Below are 25,662 nucleotides of genomic sequence, written 5' to 3'. Positions count from 1 at the left end.
AAATTAGCAAATAGTAAGGCTAAACCCAAGAGAAAGTAAGTACTTAAAACAACGGTGTTTCCATGTCAGATTTCCATAACTGTTGAGGCTTTACAAGTCATAAATGTGAACTAGTATCATACTGGTATTTCCAGTACTTATGCTATTATCTCCAATGACTTTTATTTATGGAATTTTCTGCTTAAGGAAAAACAAAACAATGTACAAGAAAACAGAAATGGAATCTACTAATCTGAAATGAAGTCCTGCAGAATGACTCCGTCAGTCGTGTGTGGCAAGGAAGGGAAGCACAACCTAACTGCTGCATGGAAACAGAGGTAATATATGCATTTAGGTTGCTTCTTTAGATGAAGCACAACAGTGTTTAAATCACCTTCCCATAAATAGCACAAATAAGGCTTGAATGACAAGACTGATTTATGCTGATTTTAGATCAACCTTTATAGAGATCTGACTCAAAGATGGTATTAAATCTTCTAAGATTGTACAAAGAAAAAGAAGTAATTTGTACATGGCATGTACTTTATTTGATTACTGACATAGTAAAAGTTATCTTGTTCTACATTCACAGTAATGAGAGCCTGTTATCAGCTGATGTCTTAGGTGTGCTTGGATATAGTTTTGCACTATTAAGATGTTTAAGGCATAATTTTGTTAATTTTGTTTCCCATGAAGTATGAGTAATCTTGGGGGACTTGATTTCAGAGATGACTAACAGGCTTGTTTCAAAACCCTCAGTATCATGATGAAAAAGTGCACTTTAAATGGAATACCCATGTGAATAACATGCTTGTGATCAAAAAAGATGGTATAGAAAGAAGTAATGCAACTGGGAGTAGAAATGCTAAATTTTTCCATAGCAGGCAAAACAGCAGGCCATAATATCTACTTCACTATTGTTCAATAAGTGCACTTTGCACTAATAAGTATTTCATGAGAGAATAGAAGCTCTTCATGATCAGGAGAAGCTCCTTCATCTTCTGTAATAAATTAAGTAATTATTGGTTTATATTTGAAGCAACAAAACAAGAATGCCTTCTTTTATTGCTTACATGCTTATGAAAGGGAAATAGAGACGACACCTAAATTCTGGCAGATGGAAGACTGGGGAGCTTTGTCTGTGCACTTGAAGAGAGATGCTTATTCAGTACTTAATGGAAAATGGCACTGTCAAAATTCTGCCATTTTTCCATGCAAACAAACACTGTTGCAGTACATGAATAATATATATTTGGAAACAGGTAGATTTATGGAATAGAATCATCAAAAGGCACAGGATATAATGCCCTTATTTTTATGCTGATATAGCCTTTCTCAAATCTTCTCTATGAGCTTAGGAAAAGTTTTTAGGCTTATCTAGAGACATTTGGAAAGAAGCAAATTAATCTGCAGTTTACAGATAAGGGTTTAAAAATCACTGCCTATCTATAGGATTGTTAAATGGCCTGTATCTAGCAAACAAGGAACGTGCATTAAAAAGGAACATGGGAAAGACTAAGCTGACATACTGCTTCAGTTCAAGGAAGGAACTGTCTTGGTAAATGCAAAAGTAGGAATGATCAGAAGAATATGTTTATCTAGGGCAGCTTTTTTTATTTTAAGGATTAGCCATGAGCAGAAGATGAAGAGGAAAGTCATCTTTATATGTAAATTAATTAAAAAAGCTGAATGTGGCAAGAAAAGCAACCTACCAAACATGCTTGTCAACCAAAACATTCAATCATTGTAGACCTCCTGCTAAGATACAGAGCAGATGGCTCAGCAGCAACCAGAAAATGTGCAGCTAGGATTGAGATTTGCCCTACAGTGTAGAGAACACACTTGTGTTTGCCATGCATGGCACAAGAGCCCTCTCCGTCTGCTGTCACATCTCCTCAGCTCCTAATGAAGTGGTAACATATGCTCTCATGGCATCTGGCTAATTAAACAAGCATGTTATGTGATGGAGCCTTCAAAATACAAAATAGAACAAACTGCTTTTATTCAATTCAATCAGCTCTACCTGGGTACCTCAGCAGTAAACTGCAGCAACACCAAAAATGCTCAGACACTGTTAGACTTAAATGCAGCATTGGTCATCATCATGTTTGGTGCTGAGATGATCCCATGCTGTGACTTCATTTGCATGGTATTTTTTGAATTGGGAAAGTAATGTTTAAACCCTCCTTGGCTCAAAAGCCTCAGCAGTCCCAGATGCTTTGATGGGTTTCCTTTCGGGGGGTGTACCAGCGCGTGGCCCTGCTGAGGAAGCACAGCAGTCGCCGGGGCAGTAGGGGAGAGGAAGGTGGGACGGCGGGAGCGCGGCTGTGCCCGCGCTCGCTGTGCCCGCGCTCGCTGTGCCCGCGCCCGCTGTGCCCGCGCTCGCTGTGCCCGCGCCCGCTGTGCCCGCGCTCGCTGCGCCCGCGCCCGCTGCGCCCGCGCTCGCTGTGCCCGTGCCTGCCCGGCCCGCGGCGCCGGCCCGGTGCCATCGCAGTGTCCCGGCCCGGCGTGGGCAGCCGCCTGCTCTGAGGCGTTGGTCCCTGCAGGCGCTGGAAACCGAGCTGTGCCAGCAGGGCCACGGCAGCGCCTTACCTGGTTCTTCGGGGCCACGATGTGCCAGGAGCAGGTGACTCCCGCGGGGTAGTCCCGCTCTGGCCAGTTGGGCGTGTGGAAGGAGCCCGACGGCTTCTCCAGGCGTCCCCCGCAGTACTGGTCCCCTGCAAAGCAGCACAGCGCGGGCCCTGAGCTCCGCTGAGGCGCGGCAGGCCGCGCTGAGGGGCCTCCGCCACGGCCCCACCGGACACGGCCGAGCCCTCTGCCCCAGCTGGGGGCACCTCTGGGAAAACACAGCTAATAAACGGCAGCAAAACACAGAGAAGCATTCCTGCAAACACTGGGGCTGGGGGAGGAGGAGAAGCCGCAGGTACTGCAGGAGCCATCCCCGCAGCCCATGGGGCAGCGATGGTGGGGCCAACAGGCACTCCCAAAGGAGCTGCAGCCTGTGCAGTGTTCTTGATGGAGAGGGGTCTTTTTCATCCATATCTCCTGCCCTCAGTTCCAAATTAAAAACTCCATCAGGTATGTAATCCTTATTTACAATATTACTATGAACAGTCTCAGTAAATTAACTATATCCAGTCACAGTTATTTAGTGTCTCTTTCAAGAAGTTGTCGATACAAGGTTATAACTGTGGAAGGCCTGATAAATTACTCGTCACCTTCACTCCCTCTGCCCAACAACCTGTCTAGTCTGGTATAACACCAATAGCAAAAGCCTTGAAAAAGAGTCACTAACTAGGGCAATACCATCTCCCTGTAACCTCCCAGCCTCTCACTGTCCATACTCTTCCCAAGCACCCAGCAATGCCTTTATGTTTAGTAATACCTGATGAATTTTGCTTTGATATGTTTTTGTAGGTGGTTTTAAACCAGGACAGAAACAATCCACAATATCCTCTGGTACACAGGCCACAGAGAAAAATCACCCTCTCCTCTCCTTTGCAGCCACTTGCTCATCTGGTTTTTATATTGAAAGAGATGGACTGAGGTCCCCAGTCACTTCTTCCACACCAGTCATGACTTCAAAGCCCTCTCCTTCAGTCCCTTTGACTTTCTCTTTTCCAGCATGAAGAAGTTCATGCTGTGCAGTTGATCTTTGTGTATGTGATGTTCTTTTAACTCTATCATACTTGTTGTCTGATTCCTTCTGATAATTTGATCATATTCAGTTCTGAGATTGGAACATCAGAAAGGCACATTTTATTCAAGATGTACATGCTTTATGGATTTATAATGGCTTAGTTTTTTGATGTTATTATTTGGTCTTTATTTTCTTTTCTGAAAATTATTACGTTTCTCTTTCTTTTTTTGATACCTATTAAGCACTGGATTGGTGCTCAACTACAGTTTTCATAAATTATCTACTTTAAATCTAACATCTCATTCCAAAACAGTAAGAGTCAATTCAGAACCTGCTGTACTGTAGACAAAGTTAAGGTGTTTTCCCCTTATATGCAACATTTATCTATATTGAATTTCATTTGCCCTTTTAATGGCTACCTATTACCAGTTTACTACTAGGTACAGTTCTTCCACTATTCTTACACTTGTCAGCCTTTCTCCTTACTATGAACTAAGATGACTAAACAGTTACACTTTGCTATTTGCTAAGCAAGGTAATTAATAAATATGTTGACTAGCACACTCCTTAGTATCTCTGGCACCACATCTTTTTAAACATTAACGTGGCTCTGGATAGAGCTGAGTTATATTTGTCTTCAGCACATATATAATGGTTAGTTACCTCTTTCGTGTGGTTCTGCTGCAGAAAACTTTGCAATGAATCCACTTCCAGCAGTATTAGCATCTGAAGTCATCTGCACCAACATTTTATTGCTGCTGGATACCAGGGCACCTGGTTTCACAGTGCCACAGAACCTGCCGATGCGCTGTCCATTGGCGTGGCCACTGTATATGTCCACAAAATCGTACCGGCACAGATTGTCGCTTTCCAGGTCTAAATACCGAAAAGAAAGAACCACCACTTTTCCCTCTGGGACCTGCAGAGAGAGGGAAGGAGGGAGACGTGCATCTGGAAGTGTGACCACATATCTGTTGGATCCCACTGTTTGCATGACTGTTTTCATACCCTTCACCTCCTGTCAGATGAGCTCTTTTTGTCAACTATATTCCAGGCAAAGCAGTTTTTAAAGTAACTAAAGGACCAATCCTTAATACAAAGCTCTGGCCATCTCTTGCCATTACCTTATTTCTGATCCAAAGTATCCACTAGTCAGGCTCATGCAGTTAATCATAAACCAGTTTAGCTTGGTGTGTTTCTCTTTTTTTTTTTCTGCTGAAAGTGTGGAATGAGCCATGCAGCTCCCTGTCACTGAGCAAGGTGAGGAGGATGAGATTAATGTGAAAAAAATATGGAACAAGCAATTTACCATTAAAAAAAATGAAATGGCCTCTCTTTCTGATTTGTGTTACCAAGTTTCCTAGTTTGAAGGAGTTTTTTAATTTACTGACATACATCTTACTTTTATAAATGAAATTGGAAACTTTATGGCTAACACTGTACCACTCTAATATTTAGTTACTGAAGTGGCTGCAGTGAAAGAATTATATTTGGAAAGACACTGTAAAACTATAAACAGAGAATTCGAAAGAACCACTAGTGGATGTCCTCAATATAGAAGAGAGTTTTGTTTTCGGAAACATCTGAGGAAACATCAGACAGGGCAAATCTTCTTACATGTCTGCATCTGTGGACATTGCAAAAGAGACAAGAGTACAGAGAAGGATGTAAATTAACACAGCATAATAGTTTACAAGGAGGAAAACATTTCCTGGGACACAATTACAAGCTTTTAAGAGAAAAATCAGCACACTGAGAAGTGAAAACTATTCTAATAAAGCACTTAATGCTGCGTAACAGAACTGAAGAGGGGAAACAGTATTTTAAAGTATAGAGAGACCCTAGACAGGCAAGTATAATTATCTGCATTCAATCCATATCATAGTAGAGTGGTTAGCTATTAAAATAATTGCAGCTGTTCTGCTTTACTGAGACACTACTATAATTTTCTGCTTTAAACATACACTTAATATATCTGCATTAAGTTCATATTTAAGCCATGTTATTTAAGAGTTCATGAATTTTTTTTCATTCCTTAACAGCGACTCATTTTAAAACACTGGTTTGAAATAAACTAAAACTAAACTGTTCCAATATGAAATTGTCAAACTGTTTTAACATTGAGTCTCAACAGTTAAAATTTGCTTGTCAAGTATAGATGAACGTGCTGTAAATGGAAGTGACTGCTTTAACCCACAGAAGATACTGATAGAGGCAGCAGCTCTAGATGTACTGAAAAATGTGTTGTAGGTGTGTTCAGGTTACTCTTTCATGTGGCTGCTTTTATGTCCAGTGCTGATACTGATCCTGCAGCAGGACAGACTTCTGCTTGAGCTGTTCTCAGCTGCCCAGGGTCTATGTGCACGCTTCCTGACCAGCTCCGCTGCAGTTCCTGCTGCTGGTTTCAGAGAATTTTCCTTTTAAGTTCAAAGTTCTCTCAAAAATGCATTCAGGGCCCCTGTGCTAATACACACCACTGCTACTACTACAAAACCACAACTCGCCTAATCTTGAATTTATTCCTTGAATCACTGCTCTCATATCTAAATCACTTATTGCATTCACTTGTCTTCTGGTCTGAATCACTAACGAGCTTTAAGGCTTGGTCATTTTAACATAAAATGAGCTAAAATGAATTTGGTATTCCTGCCAGAAGACCTGAATATTATTTATAGTTGTACTACAAAAGTCTGTGTGACTGGACAAGTCAATTCAGAAATGCTGACAGTAAAATTAATTAGATAAAGTCAAATTTAGGCAGTTAGATGACAGAAACCTTTTTTCCAGAAGTATGTATGTTAAATAGCATATGCTCTTTTGGGGTGGAACAGTCATTTTCATAAGTTTCTACAGCTGGTACGACGGGATGCAAATGGGGCGACCATTAAAGGTTATCATGTTTTAAAATAAACTATCATGCCTACAGTTAAGTTTGCCCAACATATTCTACAACAATGTCTTGCAGCTTTGGCTAAAACTTGCCCACCTTTAAGATATTTCCCCTTCTCCTTACCCTTTTTTGGAAAGCTGAGCAGAAGTTGCTCTAGCATATTAGATTAAACAGTTTTATCAATGCTTATGAGATTTTTCCCTATTTTCTCAGCCTGAATTGCTTCTTTGAATATACATACTCTCTCCCAGAGTTTGAAGAAGGGAGTGGAAATATGAGAGGTTGCTGGTTCTGGGGTAAAAAAAGGTCTTTTTGCTGTCCTTGTAGAATTGCATTCAGATTTAGCCAAGTGGTTAGTGCTCAGTAATGCTGATGGTGCTCACTGACAGCTTTGTTCCAGGAGCGCACTGACCCAGCCCTGCTCTACTCACACCAGCCCCAAGGCACTCACTCCTGCCCCTGGACATGCCACTCTCTCCTGCTGTCCCATGGGGACAGAAGAAAACAGGACGTGGGACAGACCACTGCTCTGGAGGGAGAGGATGCTGGCAAAGCTGCCAAACCCCAAACTGCAGTCAGCCATTCACTCAAGTCTTAGGTTTTGTGGTTCATGGTATCAGTCATTCTGTGCAGTGTTCTGCTTCCTTCTCCTCTCTCCACCACTGGCTATGCTATGCTACACTATACTATACTACACTTTCTAATTATATTTCATTGTAGCTTTTAATCTCTGCTTCTGTCAGTTTAGTCTATTTGACTGAACAAGACCTAACAGACTTGGTCAAGACTGTTCCCCATAGATGTACTGACTTCTGTTTCATGTCAGTCTGTGAAAAAACGTGGAGGAAAAACTCAGCCACATGGTCATGAACGTTTAACATGGAGCCTGCTGCAGTTTTTAGTTGTCAGAATAATCCTTGATCGTGTTTAGCTGAATTTGGGGAGCAAAGTAATTTAGACAAATGTGGCAGGCCCTTAATTACAGTCACTACTTACTGCTATTACTTTTATTTTAAAAATATACTGCTTATTAAAATATTTGTCATTCACAAAAATTTGTTCCAGTATGTTATATCAGTTAAAATTTTGTGGTCTGAGTAGATGACAATCAGAAGTGCAGAGGATGGTGGTTTCACATTCTGGCAGCAGCTGTTCCAGTTTGCAGCTACTCCCAAGAAATCTTGTGAAAAATACAGGCATATTTGCAAAACTGTACTTTTCTTTGATTTCTACCATTTCGCTTCTTTAAATGTTGAGAACTAATGTGCTAAAATCTGCCAATGATTATCCCAGAGCACTTAAAATATTGTTCCATGGGAAACACGGGGGAGCAAGCAAAGGCCAGCATGACTCAGTATTGTTTACTTTGAGCCACATCTGAGCCTGATGCAGTAAGATGGGATACCTCAGAGGAAGAACTAGAAGAAATTCAGCTCTTAAAAGAAAAGAAAAAAAAAAAAAAGGAGGGAGGAGTCAAAGGAAGAATGATGTGATGCTTCCTCTGCAGGGTGTGCCTTATTTTTGTTTTATCCATCCAGCTGGTATCTTTCAACAACAGAGGCACCTCATCCTCTGCCTTTCCTTGTCAGAGAGGGCAACAGACCCATACTCACGCTCTGCTTCCCTTCTTATTTCAACTCTATGAACTTCTCTAGGTTCAAAAATTATGATGCTAAACTAATGCAAAGGATGCCTTACTCCTATGGAAGGCTAAAGAAATTTTTAGAGGGAGTTTTTGTAGAGCACAGTTCCCTAAAATCATCTGTGTAGATTACTAACCTTTTCAAAAGGGCATGATTATTCCATATATACAACACACCTCAAAATAAGGTCTTGAGACTGTTTTTGGTTATCATTCACTGCAGATATTTCATATTATGTTAATCAAAGTTCAGTTACCTTTAAAGTAGTGAAGCTGTTTTTCTGTTGTTGTTCTGACTGAATACAAAGCCCTCTTCATCAAAATTGCATGGTTTAGACAATGTACTTTGAAAATAATCCTTCTGGGGAGGAAACCCCTTAAAATCCAACTTTCATAAATATATTTTGCCTAACTTTTAAACCTTTATTGTGTTGAATATATTTTGATATATGTTTAATATAAAAATGCTGATTGTATGTTTTGCTATAGCAGTCCCAGGTAGAGTGGAAAAATACATCAGCTACCTGCAAGCCAAATGTATTATTTCTCTCTACTGAGAATGAATGTGGAAGTTATTTGGAGTTACATCTTAGGAAGAACCATGATTTCTGCCTAGTTGCTTGTTCTCTATCTCCATCTCCAATTTTAAAAATTTGTATTAGCTTGCTCTTCCTGACAAGGGCACTAGATTCTGTTCATCTTTTTCTTTTCTGGCAATACAACCAATGTGTAAAGACCTGTGTTCTACTGGAAGGGCAGTTTTACAATGACATAGGAAAATGAATGCCTAAAATATAGAAAAATTTATTTAAAATATTCTGCTCCCTTAGGGCAGATTCCCAACTGCCCTGATAAGTAAATTTTTCAAACTTTGCTTATTTTCAGCAAACCTGCTGGAACACAGCTCCTGAACCTACAAAAACATAACCTTATATAACTCTGACAGTTTTCAGTATTATTGTTGCACATAAAGTTGTTGAAGTTTTATGGGAACTAAGCAGTCTGCCAGAAAAACACAGGACAGCAGTCCAGACTCTTGGACTATGTGACACATTTATGTGAGGTGATGGCCAAGAAGGATTACAGAGTATTAAAAGTAAGTGTAAATTACATATTTCAGATAAAGCTATATACATTACTATAGGAAAGGAAATAGCTGTACAAATGACTTCTCAGCAAAGCCAGTGAAAAGCTGCTGGGTAGTCTGCCAAAGCTGTAATAGAACCACAAGCATTTGCTGAACACTTCTTAGAGCTCTTAGAATAGAGAAGCTGTTTTCTTTAGCCAGCTGAAAAAGTCCCAGTCTCTTGAAATAACAGAACCATAATTGAGTTAGACTCTTCCAGCTTTAGCAAACTAGTTGGAAAGATTTCAGATGATACCTCAATGCTACATTGCTTTACCTGTGTTACCTGTAACGTTTTCTAAACCTATTTTCCTCTAAAGAACAAATTAGCTCTCATTTTGTCTTTCTTTGTGCATTTCTTGTGCAGCTGATGAGATCCTGTAGTTGAGAAAACAAGAGCTTCATGCTTCTTGTGACCCAGACACAAAGTGAATCAATGTCTCTATCAGTCTTGCAGACTTGTCAGATCCTGCATTAGCAAAGTGTTTTCAGGAAGGTGTTCACAGCCCATGGCTAAAACGGACAGGCAAATGTCTCAGTCACTTTCTAAGACCAGATGCTAAATGAGGAAGACTAACAGTAACTACAGAGTATTTCTTCATGGCAGTATAACTGGCTTTCTTATTTGGGTGCTACTGCAAGCTATTCTGAGCCTCAGCAATATTTGGTGAAAGGATTTTGTTGTATAATTCAGGCTAACCAGACCCTTGAGTGTACCACTTTGCCACAGTTTGGTAAACCATGGTCTTTTTAAAGAGAGTACAGGCTTAGTCTTGCAGGTTTATTAGTCCTTGCTTTCCCTACATCTTTTCTGCACACCCAAAAGACACATAGCAGAGCATTCTACAGTTGATGGGGGAAAAGAAATCAGCTTGGCTTAGTGAACATAATTGTTTAATAAAACAGGCGTTAAATGGGCTAAGGGCACAAGCAAGCCTGGACTACTCCAGTTGTGCAGCACTTCTCTGGCTTTGGGCAAACTACAGAGGACAAGCAGGAGGCAGTCAAATGGCAGCATAGCAGAAAAGTGGGAGTCAGGGTAATCATGAAATGACAGAAGCCATCAAGTTCCTCCCATTGTCAAGAAAGCTCAAGTGCAGACACAGCTCTTCTACAGCTTTGTAGCATGCTTCTCACCATGCCCAGGCTCACCTGGATGTTGGCATCTTGTTAGCAACAGCCACGTAAAGCCTGCAATTAAACCACTCTGTACAGACTTTCTAAGTACAATAATTTGTTCTCTTCTCCCTCTACCCCCCATATATGAAGGGCAGATACATGGCATGATTCAGTAATTGCTTCTTTAGTGCTACCTCCATTTGTTATCTAAGTTTTTTAGTGGTAAAAACTTCATGCTGTTATAAGCAAAATTATTATTTCCCTGCAGATTAAATTTTGAACTTTTGAACATCTAATACTGAGTTATACTGGTAAACTAACTTTACCAGTTAGTAACTAACTTTACCAGTTTTGTATGTTTTCCCCTTTTATTTAAGGCACGTGTGTATGATTCCAAATGCAATTTGCATCTGCTTTTCAGATTGCAAGGTGGGCTATGCTGATTGCTGTCACCTCAGCCCCTCGATAGCAAGGAAGCAAGTTTATGGGCATGCACCATGTTTCACATCCTCTTCTGGATGAGGTCAGATGCAGATCAAAGGTAACCTCTAAGTAGGTCCCAATAATAACACAACAGAAAGGTGCAGAAAGCAGCTCTGCAGCTTCACTGGGATCTTTCAGATAAAACTATTATAATCACATCACTCATTTGGTACAAGAGTTGTTTTAAACTGAACATTGTAAACAGATCAATGTCTCCTGCTTTGCGTCAGCATCTCTATAGTAGCAGGAAACAATTATCCTGTGACATCCTATTCTCCTGCCAACACCTAGCCTGTGATGCAGTCTTTCAACTAAAGTTGTCTTTAGTGATCCTGTCAACACACAGACTAACTTATTTTTTTATGCCTTCTAATTTTTACTGTTGGCCCAAATGTCAGAAGAGTCCTTGGTGAACTGTGTCTAAAAAAGAGAGGAAATTTGGTGGGCAGTTTCAGGGGGTTTAATTTGTGCAGATGTGAGGAAGAGTAATCATTCACTCACATTCCCTTCTCTGAGTCTGTGGATAAGGACATCCAGAACAGTAGTATTTAGTCCTAGTTGCTTCATGGAATCTGTTGTCCATGAATATATCATCTCTGTCCTACAGTCTCATTTCAGCATCAAAATATCAATGGTACCACATGGTTCCATTTCACATACTCATTTATAAATGTAAAAACACTTCCCTACTGCTGTCAGCCTGCTGTATGACAGACTCCAGATGTCCTGGCTGGCAGCACACTGCTAGCAGCACACTTCAAGCAAAAGCAAACCTGCCTGATTTTTTTGGGGTTTGATTGAAACTTTTTTATATGTCTTCTTGCCAAGAAATTTTGCTTTTCATACTCGCCACCTCAAATCTTTTCTTTGATAGAACTCACTATTGCTTTCCACTGTGACAGAAAAGGAGATGTTTGCTTGTAAGTGGGTTAATTTAAAACAGTTAGAGGTGCATCAGGGAAGTCAGTGAAAATTTGCTTCTGACATGAGGCAAGGCCAGTTCTGTTTCAGCCACTATTATCATACTATATCAACCCTAAAAGGCTCCAGATAGTTGAGCTACTTTGAGTTACTGAGTTCATTATTGCACATATGTTACCCCATGTAAAACGCAGTTTAACAACAAATAGCTGTTCATTGTCTTCAGCACTGATTTAGTGGTATTAAAAATTCTTACGGTGATTTTCCAAGTACATTTGCTGTTTGGTGGGTAGACGCCAGGAAATCCTTCACTCCCAATAAACCCTGACTCTCCAGATACAACTCCTCCACATGTAAATGTAGGCCTGAGAATAATAGAAAAAAAAATTCATTTATTCTTTGTATAAGAGGCACAAACTGTCTCAACAGCTTAAATATTTAAAGCCATTGCTAACATGGAACATGTTTAATTATTTGCATAAAATCACTATTGACGTAGAATGTGCAATTTAATGTGCGAACTTAGGTGTAGAAAGAATTAGCTACTTAGGCCTTAATTCTGGGTAGGCACAGACTGTTATCCTTCCCTCCTTTTTTACTTCCTAAGAGCAGTGGTGTGCCAATGTGACATATCATTGCAAATTGCTATTATAATGGAAAAATAATTATTAAAAAGTCATTAGCAAAGCCTTTTATAGTACATATAATAGTAGTTAAAATAGCACTGATATAAAAATGACTTCTCATTCCTTTCTATGCATTGAATTTATATGTTTTAATCAAGGAAGTCTCTGGTACTCTTTTGTACCTCAGTAGCACAACCCACTCCGTGCTGAGCCCCGCTCCTGGTGCTGAGCCCTGTGGCCCAGCTGTGCTCAGGGCTCAGCCCAGGTGCTGGCGCCAGCTCCGGACACGCTGCACGGACACGCGAGAAACCCGGGAAAACCTGTGTGGAACCGCTGCTACTGCTGAGGACACGAGGGTGAGCGAACTCCCTGCCAAGCTGTAGACACCGGGATGCCTCACCCTGTTACACTGTTATGTTAGAGAGGTTACAGATTGCCCGGCACCGGGCTGCTCTGGCAGGGTCCCGGGCTCCGTGGGAAATGCTCCTGCCTTGATGCAGTCACGGGCACTGAAACACCCGCGCACCCCACGGAGGCACGGTGGGAACACGACTGCGGGAGACGAAGGGAGGGGAGGGGACGCGGGACGTGCGCGGGGACAGAGGAGCGCGGTACCTGTGCGGGGGGGTGGCGGGACGCGCCGCCGCCAGCAGCAGCAGAGGCGGCAGCACCAGCAGCGGGACGGCGGGCGGCATCTCAGGGCGGCAGCGGCGACTGGGGCAGGGCTGGGGCCGTGGAGCCGCTACTCCGACCGCCGCCTGCTCCTCCTGTGGCTGCCAGGGCCGGGGGAGGAGGCAAAGCCTTCCGCGGCCCTCCGCCCCCAGGGCAGGGGCCCGGGCAGGGCCGCCCTCTCCCCGCGCGGGGCGCGGGCGCTGCCCGGGGGTGCCCGGCCCCGCCCCGGTGCCTCCCGGGGGCTGCGGGCTCGGGCCCGGACACCCCCGGCCCCGCGCACTTTGCGCCCGCGGGTGCTGCCCGTGCCCAGCGCCCCCACGTCCGCCGGCCCGCCCCGAGCCCGCAGCCCCCCGCGACGCCCCGCTGCCGTCCTCAGGTGGCACAGTGCGGCTGTTTGTCCCGAGCATGAATGAACTCAGTGTTACCGGCTGTGCAATCGTCTGCAGCTCCGCCAAAGCCTGAAAAATAGTAATGCTGCTTTGAAATTTCTTCTTTATTTAAATTCTAAAGTAAACTTGAAATGCTTCGTTTTGTGTACCGGTGGGTAATCCCGACCCATTTAGTAGCCTTTTCGCTCTGGCTGTGAAGGATACTCTTTAAAAGGCTGTGGCAGCGCATGCAGTGATGAACTCAATACTTGGGTGTTTTGCAGATTTTGGGCCAAAGTTGTTTGACTGAGAAAAGAAATTAAAAATTAAGTCAGTATTCTTATTTTGAACACAGTATTCTTGTTGGACATGGCATTTGAAAAACACCACATTGTTAGTGGTATTGAACAATGACATACAGATTATCACATCAATAAGTGATAATTTATGTTCTGAGTATTGCTTTTAAAAGAACCTGCTCCTCTTACTGTTTTTAAGTACTTCTTCCCATAGGTGCCTCTTGCAGGAGAAGGAGGTAAGTCTGTAGGTGTTCAGGCACAGCTAATTGAATGGACTTTAGGAACTAAACAGAAATTCTCCTGCATATAAGGCAGAATATAAGTCTATTCTCTTATTTTTAACTCATTTATTGAGCACTTAACAATTCTATTCCTGCAAAATACAAAGAAGAGTGGTCTCACTACCAAAACTTTAAAGAAGTGCTGTTGATTAGAGATGATGTTCTGAGGATCAAACTGGAAGTGGATGTTGTAGTTCAGCAGTCATGACACCTGTACTCTGCTTTCCGCAGTGCTGGGTGAAGGAGGCAGTACACTAACCTGAATTCATACTTGCTACATTTCCAAGAGGGATTTTGTGGGAGAGGAGGTGCAGCTGCTGTTGGAATGTCTCAAATCTTTGGAGGCAGCCTGCAAGACGGCTGGCGAGTAAGAGGTGCCAGCAGTGTTCCTGTGTGCACAGAGGCACTGGAAGACAAGAAAAAGCAGAGGCTGGGGGCTGTGCGGGTTTGGCGAGGCCCAGGTTTTTAGGAATGCAGGTGTGTTGGCAGCCAGGTGTGAGGGCTTGGCCTGCAGCCCTGAGGCTGCCCCACATCCCCCCAGTGGGACTGGAGGAAGGAGCAGGACACATCCAGGCAAGACTTGGTGCAGGGTTTGGGCAGGGAGTCCAGCTCACAAAAAGGGGGCTGTGGAAACAGAGATCATAACATTGTGAGAACAGAGACAATGTTGGAGCTGAGTTTTGAACTGATTTTAAGTGACAGAAATGAGAAGTAAGAAAGCTAAAAAAGAGACATTTACTTACACCATGACCAATGAGATGCTGGTTAGCAGCTAGAAGTTTAACTGCTGCCACTAGGTATATTAGGTGTAGTCATGAAGGTATAATAATGATATAATATATTATATTAGGTATAATATATTATAATGATAATAAAAACTGCTACATCTGGCAGTCAATGTGTATGACAGAAAGTTGTATAATCCTCACAGCACAGACACAGTGTTCCTTGCTGCTCCTTTCTGTCAATGTGTTTTAATCTAGAGACTACCCTCTATTTTATAAGAATATTTCAGGCCTTATATCCATTGAACAGCTGTGCTCCATGCAAAACCACCACCAAAGGCTGTTAGCTCCCATGGATTGCATGTTCGAGGACTCCTTTTGTATGTGGCTGCTGCAGATTTTGCCTCATCTAAAGGCAGTTTCTGAACAGCTAACACCTTAACAGGTTCTGCATTGCCACCCAAGCATATCTACAGATCTGTGCAGCAACAGAGCAATTCAGGCCTCTTGAGCAAATTGAGGTGATGAACAGGCTGCTGGGAAAGCTCCCAGCTCATGCACAGTCCGTGCAGCCAAGCTCCTGCACCTTTGCTATTCAGGAAAACAGCAGCATCACTCCCTGGCACTGCCTGTCTGGGTACACACCCTAAATGTGTATTCCCTAAACACCCTGAATCTAGTGTGCTCAAGTACTTCTTTAGAGCCCACTATTAAATAGATTATGAATACCACAAGTAGTAAATGACAGACTATAAACAAGGCTCTCAAATTAAACTGCATTTACCAAATGTAAATTATGTTGCTAGAGAGAATTCACCCACAAACTAACCCAGAGATGTCTGGCTGGTTTCCATCAATGGCTGCAGAAGGAACAGAAAAGTAAAAGGCCAGGAAGTAGTTACCCATAAATAAATGTGTTAGCATTGACATTAATCTTCTGCTAAATTATGATCTGTTAGGAACACAGAAACAGGAGTGACCTTTCTTCTTCACCAAGCCTAGTCCTCTACTCTTGCAGGGAACCAAATAAAACAAACCATTTTATATACTGATATTTCATTTTCGAAGTCAGGAAGCTGCTCAATCAGCATCTGTTAGAGTCCCTGTCTTTTTGGGATAAAACCATGGAATGTACAGTTAGGAATTGTTTGTAGGTAGTGGATATAAATTCAGCTAGAAAAGTTTTAAGCTCAGCCCCAAAAGATGGCAGATTTACAGTCTCAAGCAATCTTAATTATGCTGCCTTGTGTATGTATTCTTTACATAAATGATGCATAGGTTATGTGATAAAAATAGTATGAAGTTGCATAAGCAAAGTGTCTTTATTAATGTGGACAAAAGATGTCTAAGTTTTGACAGTTGACATTGCAGCAAAAGTTTTCTACAGTAGTTTCTTTTTGAAGGTAGAAAAAAAATATTTTCTGTCATGTGTCCCTGAGGTGACAGATCTTCAGGCTTGGAATGATGAATCTTTAGTGACAGACATTTAACGTATGAACTACAGAGCTAGTGCCATAGTAATTATAAAAAATGCCTGGTGTCACAGGGGGTCATTACCTCCTGCAGCAGTCTGGCAGAAATGCCAGCCTGAGTGACCCCTCTTCCCCCACCAGCTGCTGCCAGCAATCCTGGGCTCAGCTAGTGATGCTGGTGATCCAGGGGTGAGGGCTTCTCCCTATCAGTCATTGAAGTAAGATATTTTGTATACAAAGCTGACAAGAGACAAATTTTCTAATGAATGTCTGGCAAGTGAGACCTTGTGTGCCTGAAAATGAGACAACTACTGAAGTGGAAAGTGGAAACCTCTTCCTGAAATGTAACCCTGTGTGACAGACTGTCCCTGAGATGTTCTTTGAAAAGACTGTGTAAATGTTGGTGCAAACCTCCTATGCCTCATGTATCCCATATATATATATTCTCCCTGACATCTTCCCTGTGATAAAGTTAATCATAATGTTGCTGTGCAGTGGCCAAAGTGGTCTGATGACCTGACTGAACATGAAGCTTACTTTATGCTCCAGCTTTCAGGCTTCTCACCAAATCTTCTTTTCTCTGTGGAGTTAACCTGGACAAAATACCTTGGCATTTTGTACCATGGCAAAAGACCTTTCAGTACTCTCTTGGTGTTTCTGTACAGGCCCTGTTCAGCTGACACTGTGAAATTAATCTAAATTTAAATCAATACTATCAACAACCACTCTTTATTTCATTTGAATCATAGAATGGTTTGAGTTAACAGGGTCCTTTAAAGGTCATCTAATCTAACACCCCTGCAATGAGCAGGGCCTAGATCAGGTTGCTCAGAGCCCCACACAATCTGACCTCAAATGTTTCCAGGGATGGGGCATCCACCATTTCTCTTGGTGTTGCCACCCTCATAATAAAAAAATTTTTTCCTCATATCTTATCTGAGTTTACACTCTTTTAATTTAAAACCATTACTCCTTGTCCTATTGCTACAGGCCCTATTAAAAAGTTTCACCTCCTCTTTTTTGTAAGTCCCCTTCACTTATTGAAAGGCTGCAATAAGGCTGCTCTTGAGCCTTCTCCAGGCTAAACAACCCCAACTCTTTCAGTGCAGTCTTAAGTGCCAAGATCTTGATATTTTCCCTTCCAAAAGAACTTTGGTATTTCCTGCAATTGCAAGTTGTCCCTTTTCATAATAGCATTGGAAAACATGCAATAGAGAGGATTTATCCCCATTTTCTTGATAATCCAAGCACCTAAAATGCTTGCAAACTGATATGCCCAGCCAGTTCCTAGGATTCCCAAATTTGCTTAGATCTGTAAGACAAAGAGTTATCCAAAATATGCCTTCAAGTGAATTTGCTACTTCACAGAAATAAAAATCTACACAAGAACTGTCATTGGAAAACTTGCAGAGCCTCCACCCTTCCCCAGGCTGAAAATTTCACTCTCCTCTTTTTTTGTCTGTCAAGCTTTGCTCTTGGCTCATTTATCAAATGACAATATGGTTTCTGGCTTTATATAAAAAATGTCTGTGATGAGCCATAGACCTCTCCTCCCCTGGTTCTTCTGATACTGAGATACCAAATGTAAATATAGTATTGACAGTATTCCTACAACTTAGGAATTTAGGAAGTTATTAGGAACTAAGCTTACATTCTTTAATTAACTTCTTTTTGGTCTTTGCTAGTTTTACCTCGAGTAATGTCATATTTAATACAGTTCAAAACTTCATATTTCATTTTAGCATTTAGCAGAGACCAGACATGATGCATTAAATCATTAAAGCAGTAAAGTTTTTCAGCATGGCTTTTCTAAATTACCTTCTGGTGTTTCAATTTGTCAGTTTGGGTAATTCTAATATCAGTTTCTCCTTGCCTCCTCTCTTTATAGGAATACAAACTGATATAAAATATTTTTTTTTTAATGTTTTACCTTCTGTTGTTCAAAGTCAGTTGCTTATTTGCCAGCTTAAGAAAATATTAAGGAGAATGGTGCTGATTTATCATTACTTGAACTGTTTTGCATCATAACATAAAAATTATAAATTAGATGACTACTGCTAAATTGCAAACATTCCTGTAACCAAAGAGATCTAATAAATATCAAGCACGATGCTTGAAAGATTGATAATGTGAGCAGATACTCCTTCATAGTACAAGATGCCAAAAAGATTGTTTCAACACTTCCAGTGAAGCATCCCAGGGTCTATTGACCAAGAGCAGGCACTTAAAATGACCACACAGCAGGGGTAGAAATGGCTAAAGTACCAATCAGAAGAATGGATTCTAAAAAAACCCATTTTTAAGCAAGTGCTATGTCCCTAATGGGGCATTTTAAGCATAATAGTCCGAGACAAATACTCAACACTAAAAGGAACAGGAGCATAAAGTATGAAGTAGAGAGCCCTAAAATAAAAAAAGGCAGAGCCTCTGAACTGCCAGCAGGTACCTGTGAATCAGGCAGCCCCATGGCCAAATCTTCCAGCAGCAGACAAAGAAGAGAGGAGAGGAGCAAGGCACCTCAGTCTCTGCAGGCCAGCTTCTGAGCTCCAGATCGGGGCAGGGCATCAGCAAGGGTCACAGGGTGCTATTCTTATCTAGACAGCTGTAAAAGCTAATACAGATCAGCTGGCCAGTCTTGATGTAATCTAAATCAGCAAATCTTCAAGTGGATAATATTATGAAACAAAATTACAAAGGAGATTCCCTTAGCTTTGGTGGATGTGAGAAATAAACCTGAGATCATTAATTGTGTTGTCCTTGTGAAGGAAATAGGAGAGCAGCTAGGAAATTTTTCACTAAAATGGAAAAAATAGATTTTCTGTTTCTTGGTACAAAATATAATTACTTTAATGAGGAATATATATGTATATAAATCATCCTTGGAGACATTGCTCTTGTTTAATGACAAGACTCACTTATGTCTGTATATGAATACATTTCTGGAGATTTAGATCAGAGTCTGATTTATAGATTGAGACATGAAAAGAGCTGATATTTTGAACAATCTACTGTACAACAGCATCCTTTCCCTTCCAAAAGCACCACCTCCACTAGATACTGTTGAACTCAGCTCTGACCTGAATGAAGAAAGTGAGAGTGTGGAGCCAGTGCTGTTACGTGACAAAATTGGTGCTTAGAAACTGGTGATGGTCACAGCCACCTTCCCTTCGAGCTGGCTGCAAGTGACACTGGAGGCACAGGGTAAAGGCACATGGGAATGCCCTCAGGAGTGTGTGCAGTGAGAGGCTGCCAGGTACTCTTCGTGCAGATGTAGGGAAAGAAAAGTTGCAAAAGGCATCAAGGGTGCTCCAGAGAAGTCTCTTTCAGGGTGAGTGTGCTTTCAGTAAGAATGCTGTCAAAAATAAAACTGGAACCTCAAGCAAAATAGGTAATTATTTTGTGTGTGCTTTAATTCTCTGGTGTTCAAGAAAGACTTTTACATCATCTATAAATAAGTAGATTTGTATTAAGGCATCTAGCTTCAGTTTCCTCCCCCCCATTTTTGTTCTTTGCTGTCTTCTGAATGCTGTAGTTGCAGGATAGGGGTATTTCTAAAGAGAATCAAATGTGTTATGCTGTCATACTCTATTGCACAGGTGATACCTGGGACCTGAGTTTCATGGTGCAGTTTCACAGGTAATTAGTTTGCTGTGACCGGCAACAGAGATGTGAAATCAGAACTAAACCCTGTGAGAAACTGTTTCCTGCCAATGCTCTCATTGCTTTTCCTGAATTTCCCTCTACATTATTTATAGGGCTAGACATAAAAAGGAGTACACTTGGATCTAATTTATTTACTGTAAATGCTCTTAGGAAGAAAAGTGTTATTCAGCCAACTAAAATGCCCGTTTTCTACTTTTACTGATAAGAAAACTCCCTATCTGCTTCTAAATTACTATAAAGGGGACAATGAGAAAAAAACACTCTACAAAATGTGCAAATTATATGACAGCCTGTACAACAAGAGATGGGAGAATGCAATCAAATTTCCATCAGCTGTAATAATTCTTGCACTTGTTTTCTTGGCTTGAAAAGGAGTTTCTGACTTAACTGTGCAGCTCAACACCTACATCTGAATGGTAAACTGGGGGAGCCTACATCTGAAGGACTTCCTTCCTCAAAGATTGTCGGAACCCAGAATGTCCCTTGAACACTCTTGGATGTTCCAGGCCCAGGTCAAAAGCATTTGAGACCCTGGAATGCAGCCACAGAGCCCTGTGGCTTTAAACCTGATACATAGAACAATTTACCAACCTTACAGGAAGAACAAGAAATCACAAAAGTTTAGATATTATAGTAGAAATAGTCACAAAGTGAAAGGAAGAATTTTTGAGTGCTGTACAGGGGGGTTTTAGGCCTTGTACAGAGGGGTCTGAGTTTTGTACATGGGGGTCAGAGGTTCTAAGATGGAGGGATTTGGGTGTGCCCTGTCCTCTTTCCTTCTTCTTCCTAACCTCCATGTTCATGGTGATGTTGGCACTCACAGACTGGTTTAGAGTAGAAAGTCACTGTTCAATATAGGTGATGGGCATTGGGGAAAAACTATAGACATCTAATACGCAAAGTATGATATAAAAGAGGGCACCAGCCCCCTGGGTGTCAGTGTGCCTTTGCCTGACTGCTGAACGGACCGCAGCAGCTCAGGGAGAAATCTTTTAGATAACATACAATAAACTACCTTGAGACTGGACAACTGAAGACTACTGAGTCTTTCTTTGAAGGCACGGGTTGGAGGAGAGACTTTTCCACCTTTCCGGGCCACCCCAATCAGGGAGTGAGGCCCGCAAAAGATGAAAATCCAGAACAGGGAGAATACCCTTTCTTTAACAGGCAGATTAGGCCAAGCCAAGAGAGCCAAAGTAATTGTGAGGGAATATCTTGATACAGTCATGCTCTGCCAGGTACAGCATCATATTGATGGTACAGAAAGACTTCCTTGGTTCCTCCTGCTGTTCATGCTATGCCCTCAGTTGTCCTTATTCAGCACAGAGTCCCTGGCAAGAAAGTGGGTGTTGCATCACTGATGTTCCTGTGCAACAAAAAATTGTACCAGGGCTGGGCAGTTCTGACTACAGGAATTACTGTCAGTCCCTATGGCCTACTTCCCATCAGAGTACAGGGGTCATGGAATGCAAAACTAGAGCCAAATTATTTCACTGGTGGCTGGAACTCAGCTATTTGCTATGTGCATTACAATAGTGAGTTTACTTTTTCTAAGTGCTGAATTACTGCCCTGGGAGATGCACACATGCGTTCCAGACCAGAATTCAGAGTTTAGCCTAATATTATGTTTTTTAAACACATCTGTGATCTATTATGTTGCAGGGTAATGATTTCCACAGAATCCTTATTTTTTAATATGCAAAGAAATGTCACTGTCAATATCAGTCTCGGCATGGTATTGCAAAGAACATATCTGAGTACTAGATAAGTGCTTCTTGCTATGGAAAATTATTACAGGTCATTAAAATGTTAAAGGATTAAGGGGAAAAGTTATAAAAAATGGAAGGAACATACATGGAAATTTTAGGACAAGTCTCTCTGGGACGAGAGACATCTAGATAGTAGGAATTTTAGTTACAAAATGTATCAGAAAAGTAAGCTAAACACTGGAAAAGCATTATGGAAACAGCATTATGGGCCTAAATTAGATATACTTGGTATAAAACTGCTTGAAACTTGTATTCAGTTCTAACTCAGCAACAGCCATTTAGTACATTAGGAATCAAAAGTACAGTTCCAGAATCAAGCAGCAGTTCATCCTTTTTGTATTCCAGGAGTTGCTTGTTTTAATCATTTCAAGAGCCTCAGACTAGTTTTGTTTTAACAGTCTCTGAGGAAATTTCTCATATCCACCAAACAAAATAAAGGCCAGACTGAATAAGTAATATTGTAATTTAATTTCAGTGTTCCTAAACTATACTTGACTTCAGTTTGGACATGGACAATTGAGCACAGGTAATTGTTTTGAAAGAGTCTTTATGTTTAAATCCATCTACTCACTTACTGAAAGGGTACTTCGAGATGAGAAAAATCTTTCTAGAATCTAAGCCTGGTCTTTGGGCTTATTCTTGAGATAACAGCCAAAATTCATTTTAATCCCAGCAGAAAAGGAATGAAGACTGCCTGCCTCTACCACATAGCATTTTCTGGTGGATGGGAAGCATCTTTGAATAGGGAATCAGACAATTTGCAAGGATTGGTGAGTATTTATTTAAATTTGTGTTGTTACCTGTTCTGCAGTTTTACCTGTACTGCTGTAAGTCTTCCACTTCAAAGCAATTATGCCTAGCTTTCAACGTGCATGAAAGGCTGATGCAGCCCTTGTGCTGTTTTATGTAATCCATCCTTCTTTAAGAGGTGCAGTGCTTTGCCTGAGGTATACTGAGCCAGAATTCCTTCATCTTTCCAGATGTACTGCAGTGCACTGATAATAATTATCCTGTGCAGTGTCAAATAGCAAGGAATTCCTGCTGAAAATAGGAGCAGATGTAGATATGTGATGCGAGGTATATAGATTCTTGAAAGGGCTTGAGAAGAACTGATTCATATGGAGCCTAAGTGCAACCAATAGGTCATGATTATTTATACTGTCTATCCAGTACAACAGCTCTGTATTCCAGCTAAGTTTTCAAAGCTCTGGGCTCTTAGGAACCTAAACCCTGCTGACACTTCTCTCTGCCTTGACACCACTCTAAAATGTTTGCTGGCCTGTCTCCTGGTTATCACCCATCTCATGGTTACAGGTTTTACCCAGGTAAAAGTGTGACTCTGTGGATTCCTTAATAATTTTCTGTCATTATTAACACCGGAGTCTCTTCTTAAATACCTTTATTCAATTATCTCCTTTTAATGTAAGTCCAGTGCATCTAATTCAACTAAGTAGTTTCTGAACTCAGTGTACTGTGTCTCTGATCTGCCCTGGATTGTTATTTTCTTAATTTATATCTGTTGTGTCACTTTTACATTTTCTGTAATGCAGAAGAAGACTCCAGTATCCATTTCTAGTCAAAGTCTAATGCAAGACTTAGACCTAAAAAGTTTTCACTGTAAGAAAGTGATGAGAGGTGTGATCCAAACACAACAGGACTTCTGATTTTACTGCATCCTCGTGTTCAAAGATTATTGTGACAATTTTGACTCCACTTCCAAATTCTTCAGCTACTTTGTATTAATACAAGAATCAGGGGTTAAATCTGACATTTGATTTTGGATAGTTTAGCAGTCTGTTCCACTGCTAATCCCAGTTTATCTGTTTTGGCTTAGTTTGGTATTTGAACTACCCTTAAAATATAAGTCTATTTGTTAAACTGAAAGTTTTTCAGTTAAGCAAAATGAAGTTTTTCCTGGCTGTGGATTCCCAAGTTGCCCTGCCTTTCACAGAAACCCTTCACTCTATGACAACAAGGTATGCTTCATAAAATTCACAGTTTTTAAAGCAGAAAGCATAAATTATTGATCTGACCCTTGATTAGACTAAGATAAAAGACATAGAATTTGTGGAGCCCATACTGGTAAACAAGATATTATTAGAAGACTTTCTAACTTAGGATGAGCTAATAATTGACTGAATGCTTGGACAAGAAAGAAAATCTCAGTACACAGGAGCTGAATATGATTTTTCATATTTCTAAATGAAATTAAGTTTCCAAATTCAATTTCATTTGGTGCAAACTATTCCATTTAGTGCTAAATAAGGATTTTTAATGGAAGTGGTTATCAAAACAATGACACAAATTGATGTGTAAATCCCACAAAGAAAGTTAAGATTGCATTAGTGCTCCTGAAGAAGTCAGTGCATGCCTTACAAAATCTAACTTCTACCTGTGTTTGAGAGGAATTCTCCTCTGCTGTGCAAATTCAGGTTTCTGCCTCACAGCAGTGACCTGACCATCAGCCCCTTTCACTGGAACAGTCCCACTTTGTAAAAAATACTTAAATATTCATGGAGCCAGCTGGTGAGAGAAAAACAATGCTCTAGTCTGATGGTTCAGTAACCCTCCTGGGGAGGGTGGAGGTGTTAGTCTCAGTCCCAGTGAATGTGTAATTATTTATACAAAGTAGAACAGTGTCAACAGGAGAAATGACAAGTCCCATCTCCCAAAAAGTTTCCTTGCAGGAATGGAGAAGTCTAAGGGAACAATAATGTATTTGCCAGAAAACTGCCAGGTATAGTTAACAACACTTAAACAAACTCTAAAAATAATTTACAGATTATTCCTGAAATAGCTAAGCTTTTGGATGAATAGATGTTCTTCCACATCTCTGAGACAGACCTTGTTCCTCATATTAAGTGAACAGGCCTTTCATCCTCCAAAGCAAAACAGCTCTTAAAAATAGAAATCATTCAGAACATATTTTAAGAACTTAGCATCTCATAACATCATACCTCCATCCTTGCTCCTATTGACATCAATGGAAGGAAAACCAGTATTTATACGTCCCACAAGTAGATCTGTCTCTTGGAGAATGCTGCTTTATAATGGTTTGTGTCTGACAGGAATAAAGAACTCTTGAGACCTTCCTGCCAGTTGAATAGCCACGGCTGTATGGAACTCCAGCAGTAATGTTTGTGCAGAGTCTTGCTGAAAGCATCATGCGAGGCACGGCTCTTTGGCACAAATGAGTTTTCATTGAACCAGCTAAAAGACAGACAATGTTTCAGGCAGCAAATTCTCCTTCAGGGCTAAGGCAGAAGGAGCAAGCTTTAAGCTATGTGCAGGCTGAGGAGAACTGCTCTCACTTTATCTCAATTTGTGAATTAGACAGTGTGTCACAATTTTCTAACATCTTCTTACAGTTTTATGAGTTTCTATTAGAGAACTCAAAAAAGCATAGGTAGTTCTAGTGCATATGCCTGACCTACAGACACCCAGCTTGACAAAACTGGCATCAGGAATTAGAAATTCACCACCTCTGGCTTTAAAAAATGAGTAAAACAACCCTAAGAGGTTTAAACTTTAGTCATCAAAACCAGAGCTGCCTGAAAATTGTTTTTAAAGCTCAGTTGTAAACAGTGTTGTAATAATTCATATTACAGTAAGCATAGAGTCATATCCCTTTTGTTAGTAATATGTTTTGCTAATAAAATGACTTTGATAAAACAAACAAAAAAAAACCATAGTGTGAAAGGCCTTTCAGAAGAATGTATAATTAAAGCACAGTAGTTTCTGACATCTGGAAAGAAATTCTGGACTGCAGAGGAATAAATGACCTTTAAAACATATTTTCAGATGAAAGATTTTCAAAGAAAATGTTGAATGTTAGCTTCTGCAAAAGCAGAGAAGACTGTCTTGAAACTCAGAGATGGATGGGACACAGCAGATTTCTGCATCTACACATATTATGTAAAAGCTGTAAAGAACAGGCAGCTGTCAGCAAGAGGCAAGAATCCACCAAGTGATATTGTGATGAATACT

The 25,662-nt window shown here is 40.9% G+C and overlaps 1 protein-coding gene and 2 long non-coding RNA genes across 5 annotated transcripts in view; 1 reads left to right on the top strand and 2 right to left on the bottom strand.

Moving 5' to 3' along the window:
* PCOLCE2 (procollagen C-endopeptidase enhancer 2) overlaps positions 1 to 13,291 on the bottom strand; it is a 22,765-nt gene extending 9,474 nt beyond the window's left edge. The window contains exons 1-4 of the mRNA XM_068200847.1: positions 13,042 to 13,291; positions 12,057 to 12,165; positions 4,283 to 4,538; positions 2,572 to 2,696 (exon numbers count right to left, since the gene is read on the bottom strand). Of these exons, the coding sequence (XP_068056948.1) occupies positions 2,572 to 2,696; positions 4,283 to 4,538; positions 12,057 to 12,165; positions 13,042 to 13,121 (570 nt within the window). The 5' untranslated portion in view covers positions 13,122 to 13,291. The remainder of the gene's footprint in view (positions 1 to 2,571; positions 2,697 to 4,282; positions 4,539 to 12,056; positions 12,166 to 13,041) is intronic.
* LOC137480025 (uncharacterized) lies at positions 8,556 to 25,662 on the top strand. 3 transcript variants are annotated; one of them, XR_011002658.1, is made up of 4 exons: positions 8,556 to 10,937; positions 22,352 to 22,445; positions 24,363 to 24,412; positions 25,477 to 25,661. It is a non-coding gene; the product is annotated as an uncharacterized lncRNA (long non-coding RNA). The 3 variants fall into 3 exon arrangements; XR_011002659.1 differs by lacking the exon at positions 8,556 to 10,937 and adding an exon at positions 12,162 to 12,782 and having other exon boundaries at positions 25,477 to 25,662; XR_011002660.1 differs by lacking the exon at positions 8,556 to 10,937 and adding an exon at positions 13,439 to 13,566 and having other exon boundaries at positions 25,477 to 25,662.
* The window catches only part of LOC137480028 (uncharacterized), a 29,469-nt gene continuing 17,336 nt past the window's right edge, over positions 13,530 to 25,662 (bottom strand). The window contains exons 2-4 of the long non-coding RNA XR_011002664.1: positions 15,601 to 15,631; positions 14,258 to 14,670; positions 13,530 to 13,772 (exon numbers count right to left, since the gene is read on the bottom strand). This is a non-coding gene — a long non-coding RNA (uncharacterized lncRNA). The remainder of the gene's footprint in view (positions 13,773 to 14,257; positions 14,671 to 15,600; positions 15,632 to 25,662) is intronic.

Source organism: Anomalospiza imberbis, chromosome 10 (genome assembly GCF_031753505.1).
Source record: "Anomalospiza imberbis isolate Cuckoo-Finch-1a 21T00152 chromosome 10, ASM3175350v1, whole genome shotgun sequence".
NCBI classification, from domain to species: Eukaryota; Metazoa; Chordata; class Aves; order Passeriformes; family Viduidae; genus Anomalospiza; species Anomalospiza imberbis.
The sequence above is the reverse complement of the archived record's forward strand: the minus strand, read 5'-3'. Positions and strand labels throughout refer to the sequence as shown.